Here is a 26,982-nt window from a genome sequence, read left to right on the forward strand (position 1 = left end):
TGCAACAATGAGCAGGAGGGAAACGGGTAAAAAAAAAACAAAAAAAAACCATAGTTAAGGCAAACCTGGCTGAAGTCCAGGACAAGAACTATAACCTCCTTGTACAGCAGAAGACATGGAAAAAGGAACCAGTTCAAGTCATATTTGAAAGAGTTCGGGTCAGTCTTCCATTGACATGGGTCGCCGTACTCTAGGATCGGAGGATACCGATCTAGATCTTGGGTGTCTACAGCGTTGCGGGGGGGGGGGCCAGGCCCAGCAGCCTCTGGCAGTCATCTGGAGGGTCCAACCAGTTTGGGACGGTGATAGGGTCTTGGTCCAGGAAGAGGAAGAAGGCAGGAAGTTGGTCTGGATCTGACAGGACAAATTTGTGGTTATCATCCCGGGTTACTTTGATAATGAAGGGGTGGCCCCAAGTGTAGGTTGCACCTAATTGGCGAATCAAATCCAGCAGTGGGCGGACCACTCGCCGCATGTACAGCGTGTGGCAGGAAAGATCTGGATATAGGTGTATTGAGGATCCGTCAAAGTTCAGTGGGCCCAAGCGCCAGGCCTTGCGCAAGATCTCTTCCTTCAGGGTATAGTAGTGTATCCAGTTCAATAGGGAATGTAACTTCCCTGCCTAGGACCTGATTGAGGATAGAGATGATGATGGGTTTGAGATCAGTACCTGAGGTTGCCTCCGGGACACCTTGCAGCCTGATGTTGTTTCTGTGGCTCCGGTTTTCACTATCCTCTATTTGGAGATGGTGTTGCCGTAAACGGTAGAAATGAGCCGTGGATGCAGTTTCAAGCGCTACTATACGGGCTGTATGGTCTTCTTGGGTGGTAGCCAGGGCAGACACTGCGGTCTCCGATGACGAAACCTGCTGCTTGTGGGCATTCAGTTCACTGTGGGGAGAAGTTTCCATCTTGGATGCCAAGGACTCAAAGTCAGCCTGGAAGGCAGAGAGAAGGGCGGTGGATGTGGAGCCCGGGGCCCCACCTGAGGTTGGGGGGAGCAGCTCTGCTGGGACAATGTCCGCGTTCGTGGTAGAGGACAGTGCTGATCCTGTTAGGGGAGTTGGAGGGTCCATCAGAGAGGCCGAGTTATCCCTGCTTGTAGAGGAAGCCGCTGCATTCGGGGGAGGAGGCTTGGGTTTGCCTGGAGTTCGGCTGGCCTCCAGTTTGTCTTTCCCCACACGGGAGTCCTGTGAGGCTGTTCGTAGCAGGTAGCCCTGGATAGTGCCTTGCGGTAGATCATCAAAGTCAGCAGGGTTAGAGCTGGAAGCTGTCATCAGCAGGTTGAGTGTGATTAGCTGGGAACACAGCCTGCAGTCATTGGGAGAGCACAGAGCTCAGTGGTACATGTCTCTAGCCGTCCATCGTCGGCCACACGCCACTATTTTTTATATATATATATATATATATATATATATATATATATATACACACCCATACACATATACACACACACAATGGGTCAGGCACAGAGGAGATGGCCGCCACTCCCAGGACTGGAGCCGTGTCCTGTCCTTCTTTCAGGCAGCTGAAGGAGCAGGGGAGTACTGGTTTGCAGACAGTGGTGTGGGAGTCTGGGCAGCTCCAGTGGCTAAGGCAGGGGTGAGCTGCGACTAGGGGTGAGTGCAGGCACAAGGTCCAGGTGGAGCAAGATGGCCGATACACCTCGTGTGCTGGAGCCGCGGCCTATCCGTCAGAGCGGCTATGGGGCCAGACAGCGCCGCTATACTGTGTGTGGTCGGTGTGCTGACAGGCTGGGAAGCTCTGGGGGATTGTGCAGAGAGCAAAGAAGGCAAGGTGGAGGGGGTTAGAGCAGTAAACTTAGCTGGATGGCAGGTGCTTTCCCCCCCCCCACATGTCCGTACAGATCGACTTCCACTGCTATAGGTTTAACAAAACTTTAAGTGGCATATTTGGTAGCAGTGGCGCCCCTAATCTACATGCAGAGCGCCGGATGCATGGATTCTAATGGGGTTTTTTTTTGTTTTTTTTTAGAAGCACATGATTAGAGCCTAAGGCTCTAATTGGCTTTAAAAAAGGGTGGGCTCAGGGCACAGAGCACTGCGCCCTGAGTCCACCCAGTTGTATGACAATAGCGAATTAATATTTTCTATTAACTTCCTAATTCTCCTCCCGGCCAATCAGGAAGCAGGTTCTGAGACCCGATTGGCCGAGAGGAGAAGAGCTTGTATTAGAGGAGGAGGAGACACAGGGGAAGCCGCCGTGAAGCCGAGGAGGGAAGAGACTTATAATTTTTTTTTGGTCTGAATGGAGAGCTATGTTTGTCCCAAACATGTCTGAATCCATTTACTGTTGACTGATTCACTTTGCTGGAAGTCTGTTCCAAGCAGCAATTACTCTTTCGGTAAAATAATACTTACTAAGATTAGGTTTGAACTTTTCTCCTATCAGTTTGAGGTCATGTCCCCGTGTTTTTGATCTTGACTGCATATTGAAATTACTCCTGCATTTTACTCACCCCCTTGATGTATTTAAAAGTTTCAACCATGTCTCCCCTTTCCCTTCTTTCCTCCAGACTGTACATGTTAAGGTCCTGAAGTCGCTCTCAATATGTTTATCCCCCAGACCTTTCATCATTTTTGTTACCCATCTCTGGACTCATTCTATCTTATTAATATATTTTTGTAAGTGAAGGCTCCAGAACTGGACGCAGTATTCTAAATGAAGTCTCACTAAAGAACTATATAAAGGAATCAGGACCTCCTTCCTCCTGCTTGTGATCCCTCTAATGATGCATCCTAGATGTCTATTTGCTTTTCCCACTGCCTGGCCCACACTGCTCATTTTGCAATTGTCTGAAATAAGTACCCCCAAATCTTTTTCCTCTGTAGTGCTGACCAACACTGTACCCCCAATATTGTACTGTACTGTCAAGGGATTCCTTTTCCCTACGTGCATTATTTTCCATTTAGAAACATTGAGTATTTAAAAGAGAAGCATGGCCTTTTTTTTTGTTTTGTTTTTTTCTGAAGAATCATGCTTACAGCATCGACCCCCGCTGGCTCTATCACTAAGAAAAGAGCAATCAATCACCACCAATCGCTCGCTTTGCAGGGCTCCCTGAGCAGAGAGCTGGTGAGTGTCAGTCACCACTGTCTGCTCTGGAGCGCTGGGCTGCGGAGGGGGCGGGCTAGCTAATAGGCTGAGCCAGGTGCTGGTCCAGGCATGTGGGCAGATCCCGGCTTCATTGTCGTGATCTTGCTCGAGCCTGGACCGGCTCTGTGACGTCAGCCAACAGCAGGCTTCAGCCCGCTGTCTGCTGAAAACTGGTCATAGGAGTGCAGAACGAACTGCATTCCTGTGATCTATAAGAGAAGTACAGCCAATCGAGCTTTGGCTGTACTCCCTTTAATTTGTTTTTTTTATTATTTTTTATGTTAGCTTTATGCCAACTCCACCTTCTCTCTTCCCTGCTCTGCCTTTCCTGTAGTGTTTACCCTGGTATTGTTATTTCCCAGTCATTTGAATCCTTGGACCATGTCTCTGTAATTGCAACAAGGTCCAAGTTGTCGCTAGACATAGCTGTCAGCTCACAAAGCTTGTTGCCTAAACTATGCACATTAGGGCACATGACAAGACAAACACTGCTATTTACTGTTGTATTTTTAGCACCGCTGGGATGATGTATTTTGACAGCGGGACTTTCTGCTGTCAGAATACACTAATCAGTGGCTGATTTGATAAATGTTTTCCAACGTTACAAATCTGACAGAAGTCGATCACTTGAATGGATATACAGGGATCAAATTTCCATCCGTCTATGGCCAGCTTTAAAGAAGAACTCCAGAATACCACATAAAAACTGCAATAAGTAAAAAGATCTATGTAAACTAATAAACTTTTAGTAGTTTTTTTATATGCCTCACCATTTGGGAGAAATTTAGAATGCAATATTTGTGATGTCATCACTCCAATTAAAAAAAATTAGCAGCTTCGGCAGAAGGAGGTGGTGTAAATTCAGGGACACATCAAATCCTGCCTTCCCACTCTACGGCTATGAAAAACTACAGTTCCCATCATGCATAGCTGTAGAGTGAGAAGGAAGGGAATTGCAGTGAATGGGTGTAAATGTGTACATTAGGCATTTATTTCTTTCACTAAATGAGCTTGTGTACCCACATAGTGCTAATATACATTGCAGGCATGGCTTGCTGAGAGAGGATAGGAGGCTCTGGTCTGCCAGTTAGTAAATGGGGTCATGGGAGGCCGGACAGAACAGGAGTCTCCTGGCTGTCTTTTTAATGGCGCTACATCAATGGGCAATTCAGACCGGGAGTCCCAGACTTCCAGGTCCGTCTACTTCAGTGAGCAGGGACAGAATTGTATCCCTACTCGCTGTATGAAACTACAGTGGGGCAGAAACAAGACCGGTGGCTGTGGGAAATCAGGTCATAGCGGCCACCGGTCTTACAAAACGGATGTCACAGGCAAGGAAGCCTGTGATTCAAATAATGCACCTCTATTTTCTCAGGAAAGATGGACTGGGGGAAAAAGTGAACAAGATCTTTGCTGAAGGTAGGTATGAAACCACCAGCACTTACACAGAAAAAAAGTTTCTGCCAGGAGCTCTTCTTTTAGCCCTGGTTCACATTGCAGTGATTTGGCATGCGATTTGACATGTCAAATCGCATGGCAATTGCTGGCAATGGCACCGTCCAAATCGGTGCAACGCCGCACTGTTTCCCAAAAGTAGTTTCTGTACTACTTTTGGTGACTTCGGGGGGCGATTTCAGTAGACATCTGTGCAGAAACCGGCACAGATGTCTTTGAAATCTCCCCTGAAGTCTTGACTGACATGCGGGAACGAACTCGCTCGATTTCATTCCCGCTGTCAGTGTGAACCTAGGCTTAAAGCTGTGGCTACAAAATGTAAATATATCATAAGTGAAATACACAAATCAGTAGTAAATAGGATCTTATTTCAGATTGATATTTCTACGTACAATTAACTATTGCAAAAAAAAAAAAAAAAAAAAAAAAACAATTTTTTTACTGTGTTGAACAGATAAATATTTTTTCCCTTTTACACTGTGGGGTTGATTTACTAAAACTGAAGAGTGCAAAATCTGGTACAGCTGCATAGAAACCAATCCGCTTCTAACTTCAGCTTATTCAAGTAGGCTTTGTGAATAAAACCTGGAAGCTGATTTCTATGCAGCAGATTTTGCACTCTCCAGGTTTAGTAAATGAACACCTATGTCTTTGTTTTCTGGGGCTTTCTAATTTTGCATTGCTGTATACTCGTAGTACTGATGTACAAAGTACTATAACCTTTTGCTCTGAAATATAAATACAGAAGTGGTCTATAATTACAGATGTAGTAGTAACTCACCAGTAGACACACAGTAATAGAATACAAAGCTGTTTAAACACTGACCTCTTTTCCTTTCAGATCAGCCCTCGTTGTGCTAACTTGGCTCTGAAGCACTATTTACTCAAACCAGTTCAAAGGATTCCTCAGTACAGGTTACTTTTAACAGGTACATAATGCAGCTTTTTAGTGTGAAGATTTTTTTTAATTTTTTTTTTTTGTGTGGCGTGACTGTCGTTTATAGTATCATGTATCATTTACTGCTTTGAAAATCAAAATTCTGATTATATAAAGTGTAATGTTGAATAGTGTACTGCTAGTCCTATACGTACGATCAGAATTATATGCAATCTCTTTGGCTTTGGACCCTACAAGTTAAAAAAAATTAAAGTGGTATTAAACCCAAAAGCAAACATTTATTATATTACAGCTTATCAGTTCTTAGATGTGATGGCTGCATTCGTTTTCTTTTTTAGGCTTTTGTTCCCTCCTGTATTGATTTGTATTATAAGTGTACTGTCTGCTCTCACGTTGTAAAGTGTGCTCAAACTGCTGGCGCTATATAAATCCTATATAATAATAATAACATTTGCAGCTGGTGATCTGGCCAGTAAGTCTGTTGTTTTTCAACAGAACAAGCTGTCCTGTTTATGTAGCAGCTGGAGGGTTAAGTCAAACTATTTACCACTGACAGGGATGCTCACAATTATCAGCTTTTGTTTATTTATGCCAATATAATAATTCTAATCACAATCAACACAATCCCTATGTGAATAGTTAAAAAATGAAAATATCATGTGCTGCCAGCTAAAACACTAAATAGTGATTCCACCCCACTTATTTAATATAACTTATAATTCAATAGTGTTCACTGTTTTTTTATTTTGGCATTCAATATATTTAGGGTTAAATAATTATGTTTGGGAGGTGTTGCGCTACATTATTGAGTTATTTATTTATGTAAAGCCTTTATCCCAAATAGAAAAAAAATGTTTGCTGTAACTGATTATAAAGTGTTAGCTGGAAATTGGCTTCAGTTTGTTAGTGTATCAAAATCTGCTAGTACAGCTAACACTCCCACCTCCCCAGACTGACAATGCTGCCGTACAAAGGTCCCTCTGTGCTCCTTCATCTAGAGTGGTGGTGCTCTAAGGCTGGGTTCACATCTATGCAGTTTGAGGGCTTTTTGCATTTTGCAGATTTGCACCAAAGTCCATTTAACTTGGTTTCCTAAGGAACACGTTCTGTAGTTCAAATCTGCAAAATGCAAAAAGCACTAAAAATGCATAGATGTGAATCCAGCCTAATACAGGAGGTGTTTTACTGGCCAGATCACCAATTGAAAACAGAGGGGAAAAAACCCCTAAAAAAAGAAAACAAAAGCAGCCACCACATCTAATGATTGGTAAGCTGCAATATATTACATTTTTGATTTTGGGTTTAATACTACTTTAAAGCTGATTCACATGGGCATGCAGTGCCGTACACTGCCAAAATAAACGTATTTCTGTGGCGGATATAGCCAGGTGTTTGCATTTAGTTGCAGCCATTGAGCCTGGACAAACAAATGACAGTCTGAGAGCAGCCACAGCTGTGCATGGCTGTTTGCATGTATAATTATGTACAGTAATTGACCTCTGTCAAAGGGGTATGTAAAAAAAAAAATTGATCAATGGCTGCAGCCAATACAATGAGATTGATTTACTAAAACTGGAGAGTGCAAAATCTGGTGCAGTTCTGCATAGAAACCAATACGTTTCCAGGTTTTTGTTTGTCAAAGCTTGGTGTGACTAAACCCAGGACACCGCATTCGCTACATCTGGTTAGTACATAGAACATGGAAATGCAATTTTTTTTTTTTAAATATAAACTGCTAAATAGCTCATCAGCAATATATACAGTGGATGTAAAAAGTCTACACACCCCTGTTAAAATGTCAGATTTCTGTGATGTAAAAAAATGAGACAAAGATAAATCATTTCAGAACTTTTTCCACCTTTGATTTTATTACAGCACTCAGTCTTTTTGGGTATGAGTCTATCAGCATGGCACATCTTGACTTGGCAATATTTGCCCACTCTTCTTTGCAAAAACACTCCTAATCATCAGATTGAGAGGGCATCTCCTGTGCACAGCCCTCTTCATATCACCCCACAGATTTTCAATGGGATTCAGGTCTGGGCTCTGGCTGGGCCATTCCAAATCTTTAATCTTCTTCTGGAGAAGCCATCCCTTTGTTGATTTGGATGTATACTTTGGGTCATTGTCATGCTGAAAGATGAAGTTCCTCTTCATGTTCAGCTTTCTAGCAGAAGCCTGAAGGTTTTGTGCCATTATTGACTGGTAGTTGGAACTGTTCATAATTCCCTCTACCTTAACTACATGGTAAAGAGCCTCCGTCAGATGCTCTCTACCCAGATCAGAGATGCAGTGTGTCAGACTGACACACCATATCAACGATCGCCACGTGCCCCAGCGGGCACATGATCGCAGGTTATCCTGATCCCGTCATATGACGTCCGGTCAGGATAACAGAACCACTTTGCGCACGTCATATTGCTATATGACGGGTGGAAAGTGGTTATTATTGCTGTAGACCCCTTGGCAGCCTCCCTGACCAGTTTTCTTCTCGTCCTTTCATGAATTTTGGAGAGACGTCCAGTTCTTGGTAATGTCCCTGTTCTGCCATATTTTCTCCACTTGATGATGACTGTCTTCACTGTGTTCCATGGTATATCTAATGCCTTGGAAATTCTTTTGTACCCTTCTACTGACCGATACCTTTTAACAATGAAATCCCTCTGAAGCTTTGGAAGCTCTCTGCGGACCATGGCTTTTGCTGTAGGATGTGACTAAGAAAATGTCAGGAAAGACCTACTAGAACAGCTGAACTTTATTTAGGGTTAATCCGAGGAACTTTAAATGATGGCAGGTGTGTACTGACTCCTTTTGAGTTTGAATGTGATTGCTTAATTCTGAACACAGGTATATCCCCACTTATAAGAGGGAGGGCACACTTATGCAATTACATTATTATAGTTTTTTATTATTACTTCTTCCCCCTAAAACATTTCAGTCTGTTTTTCAATTGAGTTGTACAGTTTATAGGTCAAATCAAAGGTGGAAAAAGTTCTGAAATGATTTATCTTTGTCTCCTTTTTTTACATCACAGAAACCTAACATTTTAACAGAAGTGTTTATATCCACTGTATATCAGTCCTGTGACTTCTATCGGTGTCTGGTTAAAGCTTGTAGGAGGAGTTTTCATTCTGCTCTGACTGTCCAGTGAGGCTGCAGGGCCCCTGACCCTGTGTCTGGACAGTGCAGATTGGCCCTGTGCGGATCACATGCACTCTCCCAAGAAAAAAAACAACTCTCTAGCAATACACACTAAATTGAACATGCGCAGAGTGCCCCCAAGGCTCTGTCTTATCAGGAGATGGTTAAGGGACAGTGAAAGAAGGGGAGGATCGAACAACCTTTTTACACAATGCAAAAGATTAACCCCTTTGGTTCCACAATGAGTATAACAATCATGCTTTACTGCATATACAGACTGTATGTACTGTTGTGGGTTTAGTAACACTTTAATTAACCGCTTGCCGACCAGCCGCTGTCCTTATACGGCGGCAGGACAGCTCTCCTGCGCAAATCAGAAAGCAATCCTGGACAGCCGCACTCAATGAAAAAATGGGCATCTTTATTAGAACAAAAATAAATAAAATCCAAAATAAGTCACATCAGAAGTGGATAGTACAGGAAAAATCGCTAAAGCGTTTCACATCTACTGATGCTTATTCATAGCTAAATTAGCAGTTGTCAACTAAGTGCATATAAAGAGAATTTTTTTTTTCTCTTTATATGCACTTAGTTGACAACTGCTAATTTAGCAATGAGTAAGCATCAGTAGATGTGAAACGCGTTAGCGATTTTTTCTGTACTATCCACTTCTGATGTGACTTATTTTGCATTTTATTTATTTTTGTTCTAATAAAGATGCCCCTTTTTTCATTGAGTGCGGCCATCCAGGATTGCTTTCTCTCTTCCACATAACTGTGCAGAGCCAGCACCTAAGAGGCTGAGTAGGGAGCATTCATCCAGGCGTGGCAGTCCGGGGAGCTGCATTTCCGTTCGTCTCCTGCACAAATCGCCATAGCTGTACGGCGGCTCGCACAGGTGCGACAGGGGGCGTGCCCCCGGGTCGGGCACACTCGATGTCCGCCGGTGACCCGCGATCACCTATTACAGAGGCAGAGCGGGGAACTGCCTTTGTAAACAGGACGATTCCCCGTTCTGACAGGTGAAATGACAGGGATCTACTGTTCCCAGCGATCGGTAACAGTGATCTCTGTCGTGTCCCTGGCAGCCCATCCCCTTACAGTTAGAACACATTTAACCCCTTTTACCGCCCCCTAGTGTTAACCCCTTCCCTGCAAGTGACATTTATAAAGTAATCAGTGGCTATTTATAAAAAAGTGTCTGATCTGTCCACCGCAAAGTCGCAGCCCCACTAAAAATCACAGATCGCCGCCATTACTAGTAAAAAAAAAAAAAAATGCCATAAATCTATCCCCTGTTTTGTAGACGCCCAACCAATCAATATACACCTATTGTGATTTTTTATTTATTTTATTTTTAACCAAAAATATGTAGAAGAATATATATCGGCCTAAACTGATGAATACATTTTTTATATTTTTTGGGGATATGTATTATGCTCTTTGATTATAGCGCAAAAAATAAAAACAGCAGAGGTGATCAAATGCCACCAAAAGAAAGCTCTATTTGTGGGGAAAAAATAGACATCAAATTTGTTTGAGTACAGCAGTGTCGCATCGCAAAAAATGGCCTGGTCATTAAGGGGGCAAATCCTTCCGGGGCTGAAGTTAGAAGCTGATTGGTTACCATGCACAGCTACACCAGATTTTGCACACTCCAGTTTTTGTAAATCAGCCCCAATGAATGAGTCTGGGTGGAATTTTCCCTCCATCCAACTCATTTGCATGTATTATGCTGTTAGTTTTTTTTTCTCTCTTAGCCACTAAAAAAAACTAAGCTTGTATGGACCGCATTAGTTAGAGTTGGTTAAATAATAATAGGAAAAAATGGGAAGGGGCTCCGTTTTGAAGAGTGATGCCACCTAAAGAGGAAGGAACCCAGTGTGTGTCTACAATAGTGCATATAAATATTCTTTGAGTTCTTTATTGATGGGACACAAACAGTACTGAAGACACTAGTATGTGTCCAGTACTGGTTATACTACCCTCTGCCTTTCTGTAGGTGATAATAGAACATCACAAAGGTCTAGATAACACTGTAACTTTTGCAGCAGAAATCGGAAATAGTGCATGTGATTGGCTCATTTGAGAAAGCACTTAATTGCATAGTGACTGATTTGCCATTTAAGCATTGTCTAGTTTAGTTCTGTGTAATTAACATAGGAAATGAACAAGACTTCTTTTTTTTTTCCACCTTGTCCCTTTAGTGACACCACTGGTGTATGTTTTTTAGTGCCTGTGAAATTGGAGATTAGTTTATTCAGCCTTCTTTTTAATTATTCTAGCCAAAACCCGACATCAAAGCAGAACAGTTCATTGGCTCGGAGGGGCAGAGGCCTCTCAGCTGGCTCTGAAGCCTGTAGCCTCTCCGCTCAATGAGTATCCACTTTATGTGTTAACCTTTGTGCCACATCAAAGCCGGCATGTTCAGGAAAGGCATGAGCTTTGCATTAATATGAGAGCTTTGCATTTTGATGTGATGATAGATTTATTTGTTCTTCTCTTGCTCCTTATTTCCTGGCATTTCCTCTATTAAAAGTGTCAGTGGTGGTTCTAAGACTTCAAACACTTGTAGTACTTTGCAAACATCTTTACAATGTTGTGTGTTTTTTTTGTTTTTGTTTTTTTGTTTTCTTTTTCAAATTAAATTGCTTGGAGTTACAGTTTTGCAAGTTAAGTTGTAACTTCAGGACAAATAACATTCAGAATTTAATTCAGCTATGTACTCATTAAACAAAAAACATTAAATGTATTTTTACATGCATCTATAATAAGTATCAGAATTTAGGCTCAGTTCAAAAAACTTTAACATAAGGATAATTATTTTTGACCATGTTAGCGTACTTTTTCTAATGTCATTGGCTGAAAAAAAGGTCCCTTATTCTGGTGTGTTCACTTTTTGATATTATTGTTATACAGGATTTATATAGCACCAATAGTTTTCGCAGCGCTTTACAATGTAAAGGGTGACAATACACCAACAGTACAATTCAAAACAAGAGAGTTAGAGGGGCCCTGCTCCTGCGAGCTTACAATCTAAGAGGGAGGGGCTAGTGAAACAAAAGTTAGGGACTGTGAGGGATGAACTGATGAGGGGAGTAGAAGATTCGGTTGTTAGCTGTTTTCAGGGATCGTCTAAAAGTGGACAGAGTAGGAGATGCCCAGACAGATTGGGGTAGTGAGTTCCAGAGGATGGGAGCTAGAGAGCAGGAAGTCTTGGGAGGTGCGGAGAGGACGGTTTGGGTGATATTTGGAGACAAGATTGGTGATGTAGCTCAGGGCAGAATTGTAAATGGCTTTGTATGTTATTGTTAGTATTTTCAATTTTATTAGTTGGGCAATGGGAAAACAGTGGAGGGATTGGCAGAGAGGAGTGGCTTACACTGAACTGTTGGTAAAGTGGATGAGTCTGGCAGCGGCATTCATGATAGACTGAAGAGGGGATAGCTTGCAGAGAGGTAGGCCAATGAGGAAGGAGTTACAATAGTCAAGGCGAGAGATAAAAAGGGAGTGAATAGGTTGCTTAGTGGTGTCAACGGTTAGAAAGGGGCATATTTTGGAGATTTTTCTGAGGTGAAGTCTGCATGATTTGGACAGTGATTGGATTTAGGGCTGAAAGGACAGGTCAGAGTCTAATGTCATAATATAAGCCTCTTGAACAATAAAGGCATAGGCGTGCAGACGGGCCCCCCCAACAGGGCTTCCAGATTCCCTCCTTTCCTCCCCTCCTGGCTACTCCATAGGAGGATGTTTCAGGATGGAGACTGGGGGACGAGGCTGGTAAATATGTAATTTACTGGCCCCTTCCTTTTCTGAATGAACACAGTGAGTGATCGGGACTAATTCCTCACAGTGTTCATTAAATAGCTGAATCATAGTAACCTGTGTTTACTATGTTTCAGTTTGTGAATTAACAGGAAACTGCTCAGCACAGAGCACTTCCCATTCATTCACTGTCCAGTGCAGCTGAGGCTGCAGAGAAAGTGACTGGGGAATCTGTCTTAATTGCCTTTCTCTGTCTCAAAAGTTGAAACATCAGGAGTCTATTTAGACCCGTGTTCGCAACACGCACATTTCTCGATCTCTACAGCCGCGGATTGGGAAAATGTCTCACTGCGCTGTGCAGTGCCGACTTCCTGGCGGGCTCTGCATGTGCGGGTTGCGAACACATCTGAGCTCATCCTTACTGACTGACACCATCCATGTTTTAATACATTTTAAAATGTTTCTTTACATTTATTTATATGTGTGTGTCTGTGTGTGTATATGTATGTATAATGTGTGTGTACACAGTGCATACGGAAAGTATTTACAGAGCTTCGCTTTTTCCCAATTTTGTTATGTTACAGCCTTATTCCAAAATTGATTAAATTCATTATTTTCCTCAAAATATTACAAACAATACCCCATAATGAAAAGTGAAATAAGTTTGTTTGCAATCTATGCAAATTTATTAAAAATAAAAAACTTAAAAAATCCCATGTACATAAGTATTCACAGCCTTTGCTCAATACTTTGTTGAAACACCCTTGGCACCAATTACAGTTTTAAGTCTTTTTGAGTATGATGCTACAAGCTTGGCACACCTATTTTTGGGCAGTTTTTCCCATTCTTCTTTGCAGGACATCTGAAGCTCCATCAGGTTGGATGGGGAGCGGCGGTGCACAGCCATTTTCAGATCTCTCCAGAGATGTTCAATCGGGTTCAAGCCTGGGCTCTAGCTGGGCCACTTGAGGACATGCACTGAGTTTTCCCATAGCCACTCCTTTGTTATCTTGGCTGTGTGCTTAGGGAGGTTGTCCTGTTGGAAGATGAACCTTTGCTCCAGTCTGAGGTCCAGAGCGCTCTGGAGCAGGTATTCATCAGGGATGTCTCTGTACATTGCTGCATTCATCTTTCCCTCGATCCCGACTAGTCTCCCAGTTCCTGCTGCTGAAAAACATCCCCACAGCATAATGCTGCCACCACCATGCTTCAATGTAGGGATGGTATTGGCCAGGTGATGAGCGGTGCCTGGTTTCCTCCAGACATGACGCTTGGCATTCAGGCCAAAGAGTTCAATCTTTACTCAGACCAGAGAACTTTGTTTTTCGTGGTCTGAGAGTCCTTCAGGTGCCTTTTGGCAAACTCCAGGCAGGCTATCATCTGCCTTTTACTGAGGAGTGGCTTCCATCTGGCCACTCTACCATACAGGCCTGATTGGTGGAGTGCTGCAGAGATAGTTGTTCTTCTGGAAGGTTCTCCTCTCTTCACAGAGAAACGCTGGGGCTCTGTCAGAGTGACCATCGGGTTCTTGGTCACCTCGCTGACTAAGGCCAATCTCCCCCAATCACTCAGTTTGGCCGGGTTGCCTGCTCTAGGAAGAGTCCTGGTAGTTCCAAACTTCTTCCATTTACAGATGATGGGAGCCACTGTGCTCATTGGGACCTTTGAATGCTGCAGACATTTTTCTGTACCCTTCCCCAGATCTGTGCCTCAATACAATCCTGTCCCGGAGGTCTACAGACAGTTCCTTGGACTTCATGGCTTGGTTTGTGCTCTAACATGCACTGTTAACTGTGGGACCTTATATAGACAGGTGTGTGCCTTTCCAAATCATGTCCAATCAACTGAATGTACCACAGGTGGACTCCAATCAAGTTGTAGAAACATCTCAAGGATGATCAGTGGAAACCGGATGTACCTGAGCTCAGTTTTGAGTGTCATGGCAAAGGCTGTGAATACTTATGTACATGTGATTTTTTTTTTTTTTTTGTTGTTGTTTATTTTTAATAAATTTTGCAAAGATTTCAAACAAACTTCTTTTATGTTGTCATTATGGAGCATTGTTTTTAGAATTATAAGGAAAATAATGAATTTAATCCATTTTGGAATAAGGCTGTAACATAACAATATGTGGAAAAAGTGAAACGCTGTCAATTCTCTCCAGATGCACTGTATGTATGTGTGTGTGTATGTATATATATATATATATATATATATATATATATACACACGCATGTGTGTTGCATTTGAGCTTTGGGGTGCACAATCTAATGCAATAGGCTTTGCACACTCATGACTAAGGCCCTTTCACATTTTTCACGCATGTTCAGGTCCATCTGTCAGTTTTTTAGGTGGACCTGAACGGACGCTCCATGCAGATCTATGGAGCGACGGATGTCAGCGGTGACCATGTCCGCTGACATGTGATCCACTCTGATCCGCTGACTCCTGACGGATGGAAACCTTATTTTCTATCCGTCTGGCGGATCGGATGAAGCAAGCGGAGTCCGTCACAACAGATGTGTATGTGAAAGGGGCCTAAGGGGTTATTTATAAAAAAAATGTGCATAGTTATTTGTGCCTCAAATCTGCTTGTGTGATGGTTACATTTGTAACTCTCCTCTAATGTTCTCTAGAATTGTTACATTGTATCTCTTCTTACAAAGCTGTATGTATTTACTATGCTCCTCTGTGCCATCTAGTGGCCATAATTTGGTATTTTACTACTGCCCACAATGAAAGAACATTTGTTCACAGGAGAAAATAGCATAAAGAAAAAATTTGTTTTTGCCAGACTCATACAGAATAAATGAACAGGACACGCAGATTTAGTAGACGAATGGCTAATGTAATTTTGTTTGTATAAATAGACCCCTAAGATTCACTCTTCAAGTGTTAATAAGATAAAATGTGTGGAAGCAGGAGTACCATTTGAATTACATAATTTCTTTCCATAACTTGGTCAGCTACCCTTATAAACCATAAGATGGTAAAGAAGGAAGTGATGAGGATACAACTTCTGAGTATGCCAAGCTAAGAAAACATTTATTTACAAATTTATCAGTCATGAAAATTTCTGTACTGCAAAACAGATCCTCTCTTACGTTAAAAGGGGACAGCATTGTCCAAGCTGTACTAATTGGACCAACCATGTCTCTAGAATTCTAAACCCAAACTTGTTTTAGGGAGTACCATCCATCTCCTTTTCTGATTACAGATGGGTAATGTGGAGGGTAATCGCTTCAATGCTCAGCTGATCCTTCATTGTCCAACCAACAGGCAAGGGGTGGGCTGTGTTCAAGTTATATTGCTGAACTGCAAAGGGATGTCACAGACTTAAAGTGGATCTAAACCCTGTCTCTAAAATCTCATATAACCTTTAACATAAATGTCATAAAGAATATAAACATATAACATCATTTAAAATGTCATGTCCATCTTCTTCTTTTTCTTTTTTTTTTTTGCAGCTTTAATTAGGATAGTGTTTGGTGATACTACCACGAAGGTCCTTAATTGGGTACTTCCTGTTATAGGGGAAAAATGCTCTGTCCGTCTCCCAAAATCTCTGCTATATTGTCACCATGTCACGGACACTTGCAGTGTGGAAATTATAAGTGGCTGTGACCATGTTAATTGCACAAATATGTTTTGCCATTGTCACAACAGGAAGCCCGCCTGAGCAAAGACACACAGCAACCACTGCAGCAAGTGCATGTAGATAGAAAGTAGCAGAAAAAAATCTAGAAAAATGGTGAAAACAGGTATTTTCAAAAAGGAAAAAAAACATGGTGGCACTTTGATATACGGTGCTTTAGAAAGATAAATGTGCAGTAAAGGTTTAGACCCACTTTAATTCTGCCATTCTGCTGCATGAATATAGATATTTTGAAAAGCAAAGTTTTTCTCAGATATTGACTTTCAAGTGTGCATTTATCTTTTTACCAAATTAAAGTTATTGTAAACCCATGTTTTTTTTTTTAATAACAAACATGTCATACTTACCTGCTCTGTGCAATGGTTTCACACAGAGCAGCCCTAATCCTCCTCTTCTTGGGTCCCCCAGGGCACTTGTGCGGGTTTGCTTTCGAGCCAACTCGTGTGTCCGTAGACACTCAAAGCACGGATCAGGCCTGCATTCCCTCCTCACTAGCTGTGATTGACGGCAGCAGAAGCCAATGGCTGCTGTCTCTAAGGATGTGAGGAGTTTGAGAGCTGAGGGAGCCGCTGCTCTCATGCACAGTGTTAAATCGAGACCAGGCTCAGGTAGGTATAAGGAGGGGGCTAGGAGGGGAGGGGGGTGCTGCACTCAGAAGTTTTTACCTTAAAAGAGAAGTTTGGGTTTCCTTTTTTATCCTAATCCCTGTGAACTGCTAATACATAAATATATTTCCAGCCCTCTGAGAAGTGCACCCTTTCTGTTAAAATCAAGGTGAATACCTGTGGGAGGGGCTACAGTCTTCTGCAGATTATTTTGCAGACATTCTTGTCGGGATTCACCTCCTTTCCTTCTCTGATTGATGTCGGCTCTGGGCTGTCTGTTCTCCCCCTTTCACACAGCTCTGATCGATTCTCTTACAGACAGCCTCTATCTGCACACTGTGTAGCTGCCGGCTATGCTGCAGTTCTGACCTGTGAAGTTCCCAAGTAAAAATGGCTGTGCAGCATAGCAGTCAGCTACAAAGTTTGCAGATATAAGCTGTCTGTAAGAGAACCGATCAGAGCTGTGTGAGAGGGGAGGAGGAGGGAGGGGGAGGAGAGGAGCTGTGCTGCCTGTGCTCAGACTGTCAGAATATGAGAAGGAGCCCAACAGGCACGGCATCCATGGAGAATGGGAGGCATAACTGAAATTTGGGGGGGGGGGGGATAAACAGCCTTCCCCAACCCCTCCTCCTAGATCCAGCCATGTCTAAACCACCTATGTATTTTCACTATGCACAGGAATAGCATAGTGTCTGAACTTGTTTACTGTTCAGGTGTGTGCCTGTTCAGTAGGCATGGCCACATCTCCCTTGTTCTACTCCAGCTTCCTTGTGAAAGACACCCTGTGCTCCCCTCCTATGTTTCCACACACACCGGAAGCATAAAAAGTGTAAGCATCTCATGTATAAATGCCACTGGTGACTTTCGATCTGTCCCCGCGGTCCTCTTGGGGTTGAAACGGGCACCTCTTGGTATTTTTCCATTATGCGTGCAAGTATGGTGACATAGCGTAATTCCGTTTATTAAAATGTGCATAAAAACATTAAATATTACACACATAGTACATAGGCTCGCTTTACACAAGCATGTATCACGGCTTAGACTTCTCATCTGCATTCCAGAGGCCGGAAAAGCATAAGGAGTGCCCCATCCAATGCGTTTCGTCACAATGACATCATCAGGCAACTCCTGAATTGTATAAAGGTAGACTAGAATATACTGTAAATGGGAGATGATGATCAATGGTTATAGCAAAAGAGAACATGCCAAGCAGAAAACTGGTTTTCTAGTCTTGGATAGAGTAGGGAAAGATTAGAACTCCTGTCATGTTGTTACTGCTATCTAGAGCTCAGTTGGAGAGAGTTACACCCTTACTTCCTTTCCTGCTAACGTCTGTTTTATCAGAGAGGAATTGAAAGAAAATCTGCAACAGGGACACAGAAATAACAATTTGAAAGGGTTTCTACTCATCCCTACTCCACTAAAGAAAAACACTTTTACTTTTGCCTGTGGTGTTGAGAAAGTTTCCCTTACTTCCTGTCTGCTAAAACTTTTTAAGCAGGACAGGAAGTGAGGGGAAATCTCTTACAGAAACCCAGATAGCCTTAGAAAATCTGACAGACATTGTACCATTTCCCCATTCTACCCAAAGTCTAGCCATGCATGTTTAGGATTTTGTGCTTTCCAGCCTGTGGTCTCTTTTTGTTCTGACAGTTTTGGACCCGGCTCCTTTTGATTTTTTTCAATTGAAGTTTGTCAAGCTGGGTGATGCTGAAGGGCCACCCACAGCTTGAATTATTGGAGATTCCTGCTTCAAGTCGTGTATGGCCAGCTTAAGAAACAAGGGTTTTTGGTCTGGATATACAGTTTAATTTAAGGTTAGTTTGAATATACTTTCATTTTTTTGAAAAGTGGAATTAAGCCAACGTGTTCCTAATGAAAATGTTTCATTTTTTGATGCTTGTCTTAACAAAATGCACTGAATATGTCAACAGAAAGCTATTTATAGTCAAGGCCATGGCTGTACTTCAGTTTCTGCTTTGATCTTCTGTTTGTTTGATTTAGGGGTGTCTTATTTAAACAACATAGTGTTATTTTTCATTAAGTTTATAGATTGGGAGGGAAGATTTTTACTCCCTGACAAAACCACAGTCAACGATGTAATGCCAAGCGTGCTATCTTTCTGCTGTGCTAAGGAATGCTGGAGGAGATCTGGAGAGCTTGTAGTGTAAAGCCAGCAGAAGCAGTCCCTTGCTAGTATTGCCCTCCAGTGATCAAAAAGTAAATGTATGCTATTTTGGAACATTTCATTTGTGCGGCCATTGTTGGCGTAATATAGTAGGTTTACTTGTAACATGAAACTAATCGAATTGGAAGAATGAGCTGCATTTCTCTAAACATTCCAAACAATCAGAACAAATAAAGTATAATGTACATGGGATGGCATAACATTGTGGTGTTCCTGGTATTTTGGTGCAGCATCCAATCCCACTGATTGCAGCCTGTCAAAATCTTCACCTAGAGGGTGCTGAATGCTGTACTGAGTGGTAACTAACTGATTTCAGGGCCCCATATGTTCAGTTTTAAAGACCCGTACTTAGGGCATTCGTCCCTAAATGCATAAGGTCCTCAACATGGGCACCACACTCTAAAACACCAGGAGAGATAGACTGCAGCTAAATGGCCCCATTTGCAAGGGGCCTAATACTTGTATGGGCAATGGTCTAATGATTGTGGACTTTAATAAATATTGTATGTAAAAAATATTGATAAGTCCATAATTTGTTAAAGGTATTTTTTAAAATATCTCTACATCCCTAACTATCCTTAATTGGTATTGGTACCCGATCATTTTATCCCATCAAACACTAATCTATTTTACTGTAAAACATTTGTAAGTGATTTCCACTCATCAAATCAAATCCGGCATATTGCAGTTTACATCATTTTCTCATATATAAATATATCCACATTCCACCCAGAATTATCAACAAGATTGTAACTTTTACATTCATGACATTATTTTATTTTGAGCTCTATCATGTATTCTTTATCTGAGGGAACAGATTATTCCAAAGAAACAAAGTCCAGCTGATGGACCGCACCTACTGGATGTTCTTTCGAACAATTGTATTTTTTATATGTAGATCTCTCTTTGAAGGACTTTACAATAAAATAATGTAAAATATTTTAACCTGGTGTTTGGTGACCGGTAAAGTCCTAATTAGGAGTATTTATGGATGTACATATAATTTGTGTATAGGGAGGTACATACTTGGGATTACACCTTGCTCCCTGTATAGATCTCCCCTTTATTCAATTTAGCATTATTAAATTGCCATTGTTCATTCTAAGACCACTATTTTTTTCTGTACTTTTATCATGTACAGATTATCTAAAGAATCTTTCAGAAGAATCATCAGACTACAGTGACACACAAGGTAAACTCACCAGCACATTTATGAAATATTACGTGCATTTTTGTAATGGGGCATATTAGAAGCCTGTCTTCTGGCTGTACAGGAACATCACTTCCTTTATGGTCTGTGAAAGCTATTTGAGGCTTGAAGAAAAGCTGTTGTTTTTTTTCTTTGTAGAGCTTTATGGTATAATACAACAGACTTTCAGTGATCTTATTTGAATGCATTCCTTGTAAATATAAAATGAAGCCTCCTAAGTGTTTCAATTCATTTTATTCAATCAAAAAGGACATAACAACAATACAAGGCAATCAAAAAACCCAGATAATATTCCTGAAATAAGCAAGAGAAAAACAATATGAAACCATAAAGGTTTCACATACGCCACAATATATAAATAATTACAAACATATAATAGATATAACATACAAGGTGGATCTCCTTGGAGCATATCTTTACATCCATATATATCACATTTCTTCACTGAAAAAGGAGGCAAGAGACCAGGGAGAAATTGGGGAAACCGTCTTCAAATAGTAGGTACCCTTTCTGATCTTCCTCCCAACTATAGTCTAGGGCAGTGATGGTGAACCTTGTCACCCCAGATGTTTTGGAACCTATGATGCTCATGCACTCTGCAGTGTAGTTGAGCATTGTGGGAAATGTAGTTCCAAAACATCTGGGGTGCCAAGGTTTGCCATCACTGGTCTAGGGACTACCTGGCCACTTTGCCTAGTCCCCCCTCTCCAGGTCCCTAACCCCCAAACCCCCCCCCCCCCCCCCCCCCAGCCACTCACTGCTTCCTATGTTGGTGGGAAGGATATGGAAAAAATAACCAAAAACCCCCAAGAAGCTACGAAAAAACCAGAGCCAAACTGAAAAAATATATAAACTATTTATACTTATTTATACTCATAGCTACCTCCCTGATTCTACCTTTCCCTTTTTACACCTTGCTCCCATATCCATCCCCCCCCTTTCACCCTCCCTCCCACCTATTTACCCATTTGGGCCCCAAAAACAAGAACAAAGCAAAAGCCAAACCAAAATATTATAGGAACTATTTATAATGGTTTAGGGGGAACACCCAGGGGGAGCTACTCCTTAGCTACCTCCCCCGATTCTACCCATCCCTTCCCTTACTATGCGTCCCGCCCATTCCCAGCCTCCCTCCCACATATTTACCCATTCAGGCCCAATATGGGCATTCTATCTCGGTGAGCATATTTACTCTTTCAAATTGCTGTGAGTACAAAAGAGATTAAAACTCCCATCAATTGACCCAGGAAAAAAAAAATATAAGGGAGGAGGGGGGGCACCTAAGTGGAATCACAATTTGATACTATTCTATTACTATTATTACTTCAATATATATGCGTTTAATGCTAACCACCAGGAAAGGATAACGTTGACGCTGTTGATATAAGATTCCAGTTTATCTGCTTGATTATATAAAAACCACCCACCTGACATAAATAGCATATGTTTAATGCCTGTTGGTTTGTGGCATGAGTTGATAGCCTTTTAAATTTCTTCTTCAGCTGCCCTGAGTGTCGTGACTGAGGTTGCTAATCATGCCAATGACATCTTGAAGCAAGGGGTAGGTGGTGCCAAAAATGTATATGAATGTAATTTTTGATAAAACAATTGATCCATTACCCTCACAATAACAAAGAAACACTGTACACCTGTATATTGTGACCGCAAATCAAAAACTATTGTGCAAGCAAATAACATATACCCTATTTATCGGCATATAACACGCACCGGCGTATAACACGCACCCCAATTTAGGAGGGAATTTTAAGGAAAGAAAAACTTTTAGGAGGGAAGTTGAAGGGGAAAAAAACTTACATTTAAATGCCCATCATTGCAGCCTTCTCAGTGCAGCCTTGCCCCAGTGCAGCCATGTCAGTGCAGCCATGTCAGTGAGGCCTTGTCAGTGCAGCCTTGTCAGTGAACCCCCTTGACCAGTGCAGCCATGTCAGTGCAGCCTTCCCCAGTGTCCATTGCAGCCTTGCCCCAGTGCAGCCTTGCCCCAGTGCAGCCTTGACCCAGTCCAGCCTTGCCCCAGTCCAGCCTTGCAGCTCGCTGAGCTTCAAAATCGCCGACCGCGATTTGAAAATAGCGCCGCCGGCGCCAAAATACACGGAGCCGGTCCTCGGCTCTTCTCGGCGGCTCTTGTTCACTTTCGGCTCCACTCGGGATGGGCGTGACAGTGAGCGGAGCTATCCGCTAGGTTCGGGCGGCGCTCGAGTGAAGCCGAAAGTGGCCGTGAAGAGCCGAGGACCGGCACTGTGTATTTCGGCGCCGGCGGCGCCATTTTCAAATCGCGGTCGGCGATTTTTTAGATCTGACAGCGGGGGATCGCAGGGGATCGGCGTATAACACGCACCCGCGATTTTCCCCTGATTTTAAGGGGAAAAAAGTGCGTGTTATACGCCGATAAATACGGTACTTCCATTTGACTTGAAATTTAAAAAAAAAATCTCATTTGATAATATCCCATTCAACCTGATTGGAAATTCTCACCACATCTGATTTAAAACAACGTCACACCAGTTCAGATGAAGAATCATAATTCTTACTGTCAGATTGGAACACGTGTGATGATTTCTGAGTGATATGGGTTGCTGCCCCTTGCCATTGTACTGGACCCTGTTTTACTGAATAAGCCTGATTTTTTTATTTATTTTTTTTAATTACCACTGTACATAGTACAATAGCTTCAATTGAATTGTAAACATCAGACAAAAAATATCGTGTACATGATAAAATCTCTCACAGGGAAAATCATGTAGGAAATCCATTAAAGTATAACTAAAGGCATCTTTTTTTTTTTTTTTTTTAAGTTTTGGACAGAGTAGAAAGGAATTAGACCACCTATCACTTTTTATTGCTGTCTGTGCCCCCGTTAAGGAGATACACACTCTCTATTTGACCTGTTTACCATTATCACCGAAAGTGAAATAAAATCCCAAATTTTGGGTTGCCCCCAGGAGAGTAATAGAGGGGAAATCTTCCAATGTGGACTCCAGTTCTGGTGACCCTGGTAACAACCAGGGATTCCCTCACTTTGCTGGGATTTCCTCTAACTTCCTGTTTTGGCTAACTGACAATGGGACACAGATGGCAAAAAAACAGCAGGGGTTATAACCCCCCCTTAGGCCCCTTTCACACTGGGGCGGTGGGGGCGTCGACGGTACAACAGCGCTATTTTTAGCGATCTGGTGTACCGTCGTTCTTGCAGCTGTATTCGGCCGCTAGCGGTGCGGTTTTAACCCCCACTGGCGGCCGAAAAAGGGTTAAAATCACTCGTACAGAGCGGCATAGCCGCGCTGTCCCATTGATTTCAATGGGCAGGAGCGGTTTAGGAGCGGTGAATACACCGCTCCAAAGAAGCGGTTTGCAGGACTTTTTTCACCGTCCTGCCAGCGCACCGCTTCAGTGCGAAAGCTCTCGGGCTTTCACACTGAACAAACAGCGGAGGCTGTTTAGGGGCGGTTTGCAGGAGGTATTTTTAGCGCAATACCGCCTGCAAACCGCCTCAGTGTGAAAGGGGCCTTACTCTATCCAACATGAAAAAAAATGTTTGCCTTTAGGTCTGCTTTAATAACCAGTACAGATGTTACCATGAACTATTTAAATGATGCCTTCATGTACAGTATAGGCGTGTAATGTAAATGCTATCCTGAAGTCTTTAAGTCCATTGTTCAAGTATGATATCATATTTACACACTGGGAGCTCCTAATAGTGCTACTGTGCATATGAAAGCATGTTATACATTTTCTGGATTATTGGTGAGCAGTGGAGGACTCTTTTTATACAGCAACCATAAGAACAAGTTGATATGCTTCTCATGACAGCAGGAAAAGGGGCGCACAGGACTCATCTAGATTTCTAAGGCTAATATGCAACAACAGTCTGCTACAACACTTTTACAGCTGGCCAAATGTCATCTATTTCTGCACAGAATAAACTTGTTTTGCGAATTCCCTCCATAGTGAGGGTTTTACTGTTATTAACCTACAGTTGATATTTGCTATATTCTTTTTAGGACAACTTTCAAAAGCTGATGCAGATCCAGTATAGTTTAAATGGCCATCATGAGATTGTGCAGCCTGGAAGGGTATGTACAGAAAATAAGTTGGTACAATACAAACTATGCTTCTCTATATTGCTTTGTATTAGGCCTCATGCACATTGGATGTTATAAAAAAGCCAGTAGCTTTAGCTGTAGAATGCTGCGTTAAAAACGCAAGTTTTGCCGTGTTTTTGCATCAGCTGATTTAGTGTTTTTTTAGCAAAACTATACTCCCACAATAGCTTATGGCTCAAATATGCTCATAATTTATTTATTTTATTTATTTATTTCAGGCGCCGTCAATTTACTCAGCACTTTACATATACATTGTACATTCACATCAGTCCCTACCCTCAAGGAGCTTACAACCTAAGGTCCCTAACTCACATTCATACATACTATATGGACATTTTAGGATCCAATGAACCTACCAGCATGTCTTTGGAGTGTGGGAGGAAACTGGAGTACCTGAAGGAAACCCACGCAGGCACAGGGAGAACATGCAAACTCCAGGCAGGTAGTGTCATGGTTAGGATTCGAACCAGCAACCCTTCTTATTGCTAGATGAGAGTGCTACCCACTACACCACTGTGCCGCCCTATATAAGTGTCAAATGGCCTTTTTTTTCAGAGTTAGGTTATTTTTACAGCTCAAAAACTCCTCTCAAAACCCACTAGTTTTGGGGGTCTTTTCCAGCCAGAAAACGTTCCTGCCAAAAAACACTGATAACAGCCTATGTGTGCATGGACAAATAGGATAACGTGCTGGGGAGTTGACTGGCTGTAGAAAAAAACGTCTGAACCTGAAAACAGCAGCTGTAAAAAAGTCCAGTGTGCATGAGGCCTAAATGTGATGAACCTACAGAAGATGTCCTCTGTAGTAAACAAAGCCCTTGTCACGTTGTGGTGTAGTACATGAAATATATTATGTAAGTAATCAGGTGAAGCTCCACAGACTGTGTTTCATTGTTCATTCTGCTTGCTTAGGTCTTTTTAAAAGAGGGGACTTTGATGAAGCTTTCCCGGAAGGTTATGCAGCCACGAATGTTTTTCTTGGTGAGTTGCCAAATTAGTGCAAACATATTTGAGGAAACCTCTAGTGACCATAACCATCTTTTTGTCCAGAGTCAAGGGCCTACCTAGAGCAGGAAGCAGTGTGTCTTGTTGTGTAGTTTTATGTAACGCTTTCAGTACCTTTTTAAATTTAGAAAATTGCCTCCTATAGAAATCCTGTATTGAGAGAAATATGGAGGCTGCCATCTTCTTTAAAAAAAAAATGCTAGTTGCTTGGCTGTGTCTGGTTTCATTTATGTCAGATGTCTTAGTCATTGGCCACAGTAAAGCATGCAGCAAGTGAAATTCAAACTCCTGATCTGCATACTTGTTTGGATATCAGTGACTCATGAAATGCATGAGTCAGCATATCAACATTACAGCCAAGCAGTTAGCACTGTAAAAAGAAGAGCTCACTAATGACAGCCTATATATTTCTCAAAGTACAGGCTTCCATGAATTCAAAGATAATCCTTTATTGATACTTTATAAATACCAAATGGAAGAAGCAGTTTTGGATAGTGGTAGATTACAAGAAAATCATTGCATAAGGGTCCTATCACACTGATCAATTTTTCTTTCGTTTGCCTTACCAAAAGTTGAAGAAAAATGCATGACTAATCCTAAGGAACTCTTCACACCAGTCAGTTGTGAGTCAGTTGTGTTTTAAAAAGTCCTGAATGCTGCATGATTAATGCGGTAAAAAAAATGACCAAAAACGCATCTCCACATTGAAATGCATCGAAAACATTTAAAAAATGCAGCAGAAATGCACCCGTTGTTGCATTTTTGGTAAATTTTTTGAGTCGCATGTCAGGTGCCAAATACACCGGATATGTGGCAAAAACGCATATGTTTTACCGTGCTCTTGCAATGAAGCAGTGTAAAAGCAGCCTTGGGCATTTTTCACCAGCTGTCAGTTTGGTGATTTAGATTAGTAACTCACAAATAAATGTTTGCACAGATATACATGTAGAAAAGTGAACATGGAAAACACAAAAAAAGACCTCAATTGTTTTTTCTTCTTTAGGCTCGGTTCACACTGGTGCAATGCGGGAAAGCCTGTGATTCCTGTGCAGGTTCCCACATCGCACCTGAATCACAGGCGGTTCACACTGACATCTGAGAACTGTTGTGGGTGTCAATGTAAAGTTAATGACACCCCCAAATTGGTTCGCAGTGCGAACTGTGAAATGGCACAGGAATCGGATTGCATTGTGTGAACACCCATACGATCTGATTCCAGTGCGGACCAATAAAAGGGTCCTGCGCCATTTTGATGCAATTTCAGCCATACAGTTTGAATCAATTTGCATTGCACAGACATCGCATGTGATGTGCACAGCAATGTGGTGCGAATTAGGGATCAACTTGAGTCATTTTTTCGGTGCCGACACGATACCGATATTTTGGTCACCTCTTAGGCCGATATTGTGTGCATTTAAAAAAAAAATGTACACTTTTTTTTATCATTGTTATTGCTGTCACAAGGAATGTAAACATCCCTTGTGACAGTAATAAGTACTCTCTATGGAGGGATCGGGGGTCTGTAAGACCCCAAACTCCTCCTCTGCACCTGAAAGTATTCAAAACTTCAAGATCTGCGTTTTTGAATACTTTAGATTTTTTAAAACTGGTGCCTTTTAAGATGCCAGTAATCCGGTATGTGATGTCATGACATCCGATTGTTCTGGTCTTTGGCCTGCCGGTAGACATGCCGGCTGGTTGCTCGGGCCTCCCGGTGGGACGGTCGATCCATAGTGTGAATCACATGCGATGTCTGGCATCGTGCTAGTGTGAACCCAGCCTTGGTGCTGCACAATTTGTACACATTGAAGAAAACAATTGCTG

At 42.1% G+C, this 26,982-nt stretch overlaps 1 protein-coding gene across 1 annotated transcript in view; it reads left to right on the forward strand.

Annotated features, from left to right (window-relative positions):
• The window catches only part of FGD6 (FYVE, RhoGEF and PH domain containing 6), a 154,778-nt gene that overhangs the window by 110,386 nt on the left and 17,410 nt on the right, over window positions 1-26,982 (forward strand). The window contains exons 8-12 of the mRNA XM_073620164.1: window positions 5,414-5,501; window positions 19,965-20,015; window positions 21,536-21,594; window positions 24,053-24,124; window positions 25,066-25,134. Of these exons, the coding sequence (XP_073476265.1) occupies window positions 5,414-5,501; window positions 19,965-20,015; window positions 21,536-21,594; window positions 24,053-24,124; window positions 25,066-25,134 (339 nt within the window). The remainder of the gene's footprint in view (window positions 1-5,413; window positions 5,502-19,964; window positions 20,016-21,535; window positions 21,595-24,052; window positions 24,125-25,065; window positions 25,135-26,982) is intronic.

Source organism: Aquarana catesbeiana, linkage group LG03, assembly GCF_042186555.1.
Source record: "Aquarana catesbeiana isolate 2022-GZ linkage group LG03, ASM4218655v1, whole genome shotgun sequence".
NCBI lineage: Eukaryota > Metazoa > Chordata > Amphibia > Anura > Ranidae > Aquarana > Aquarana catesbeiana.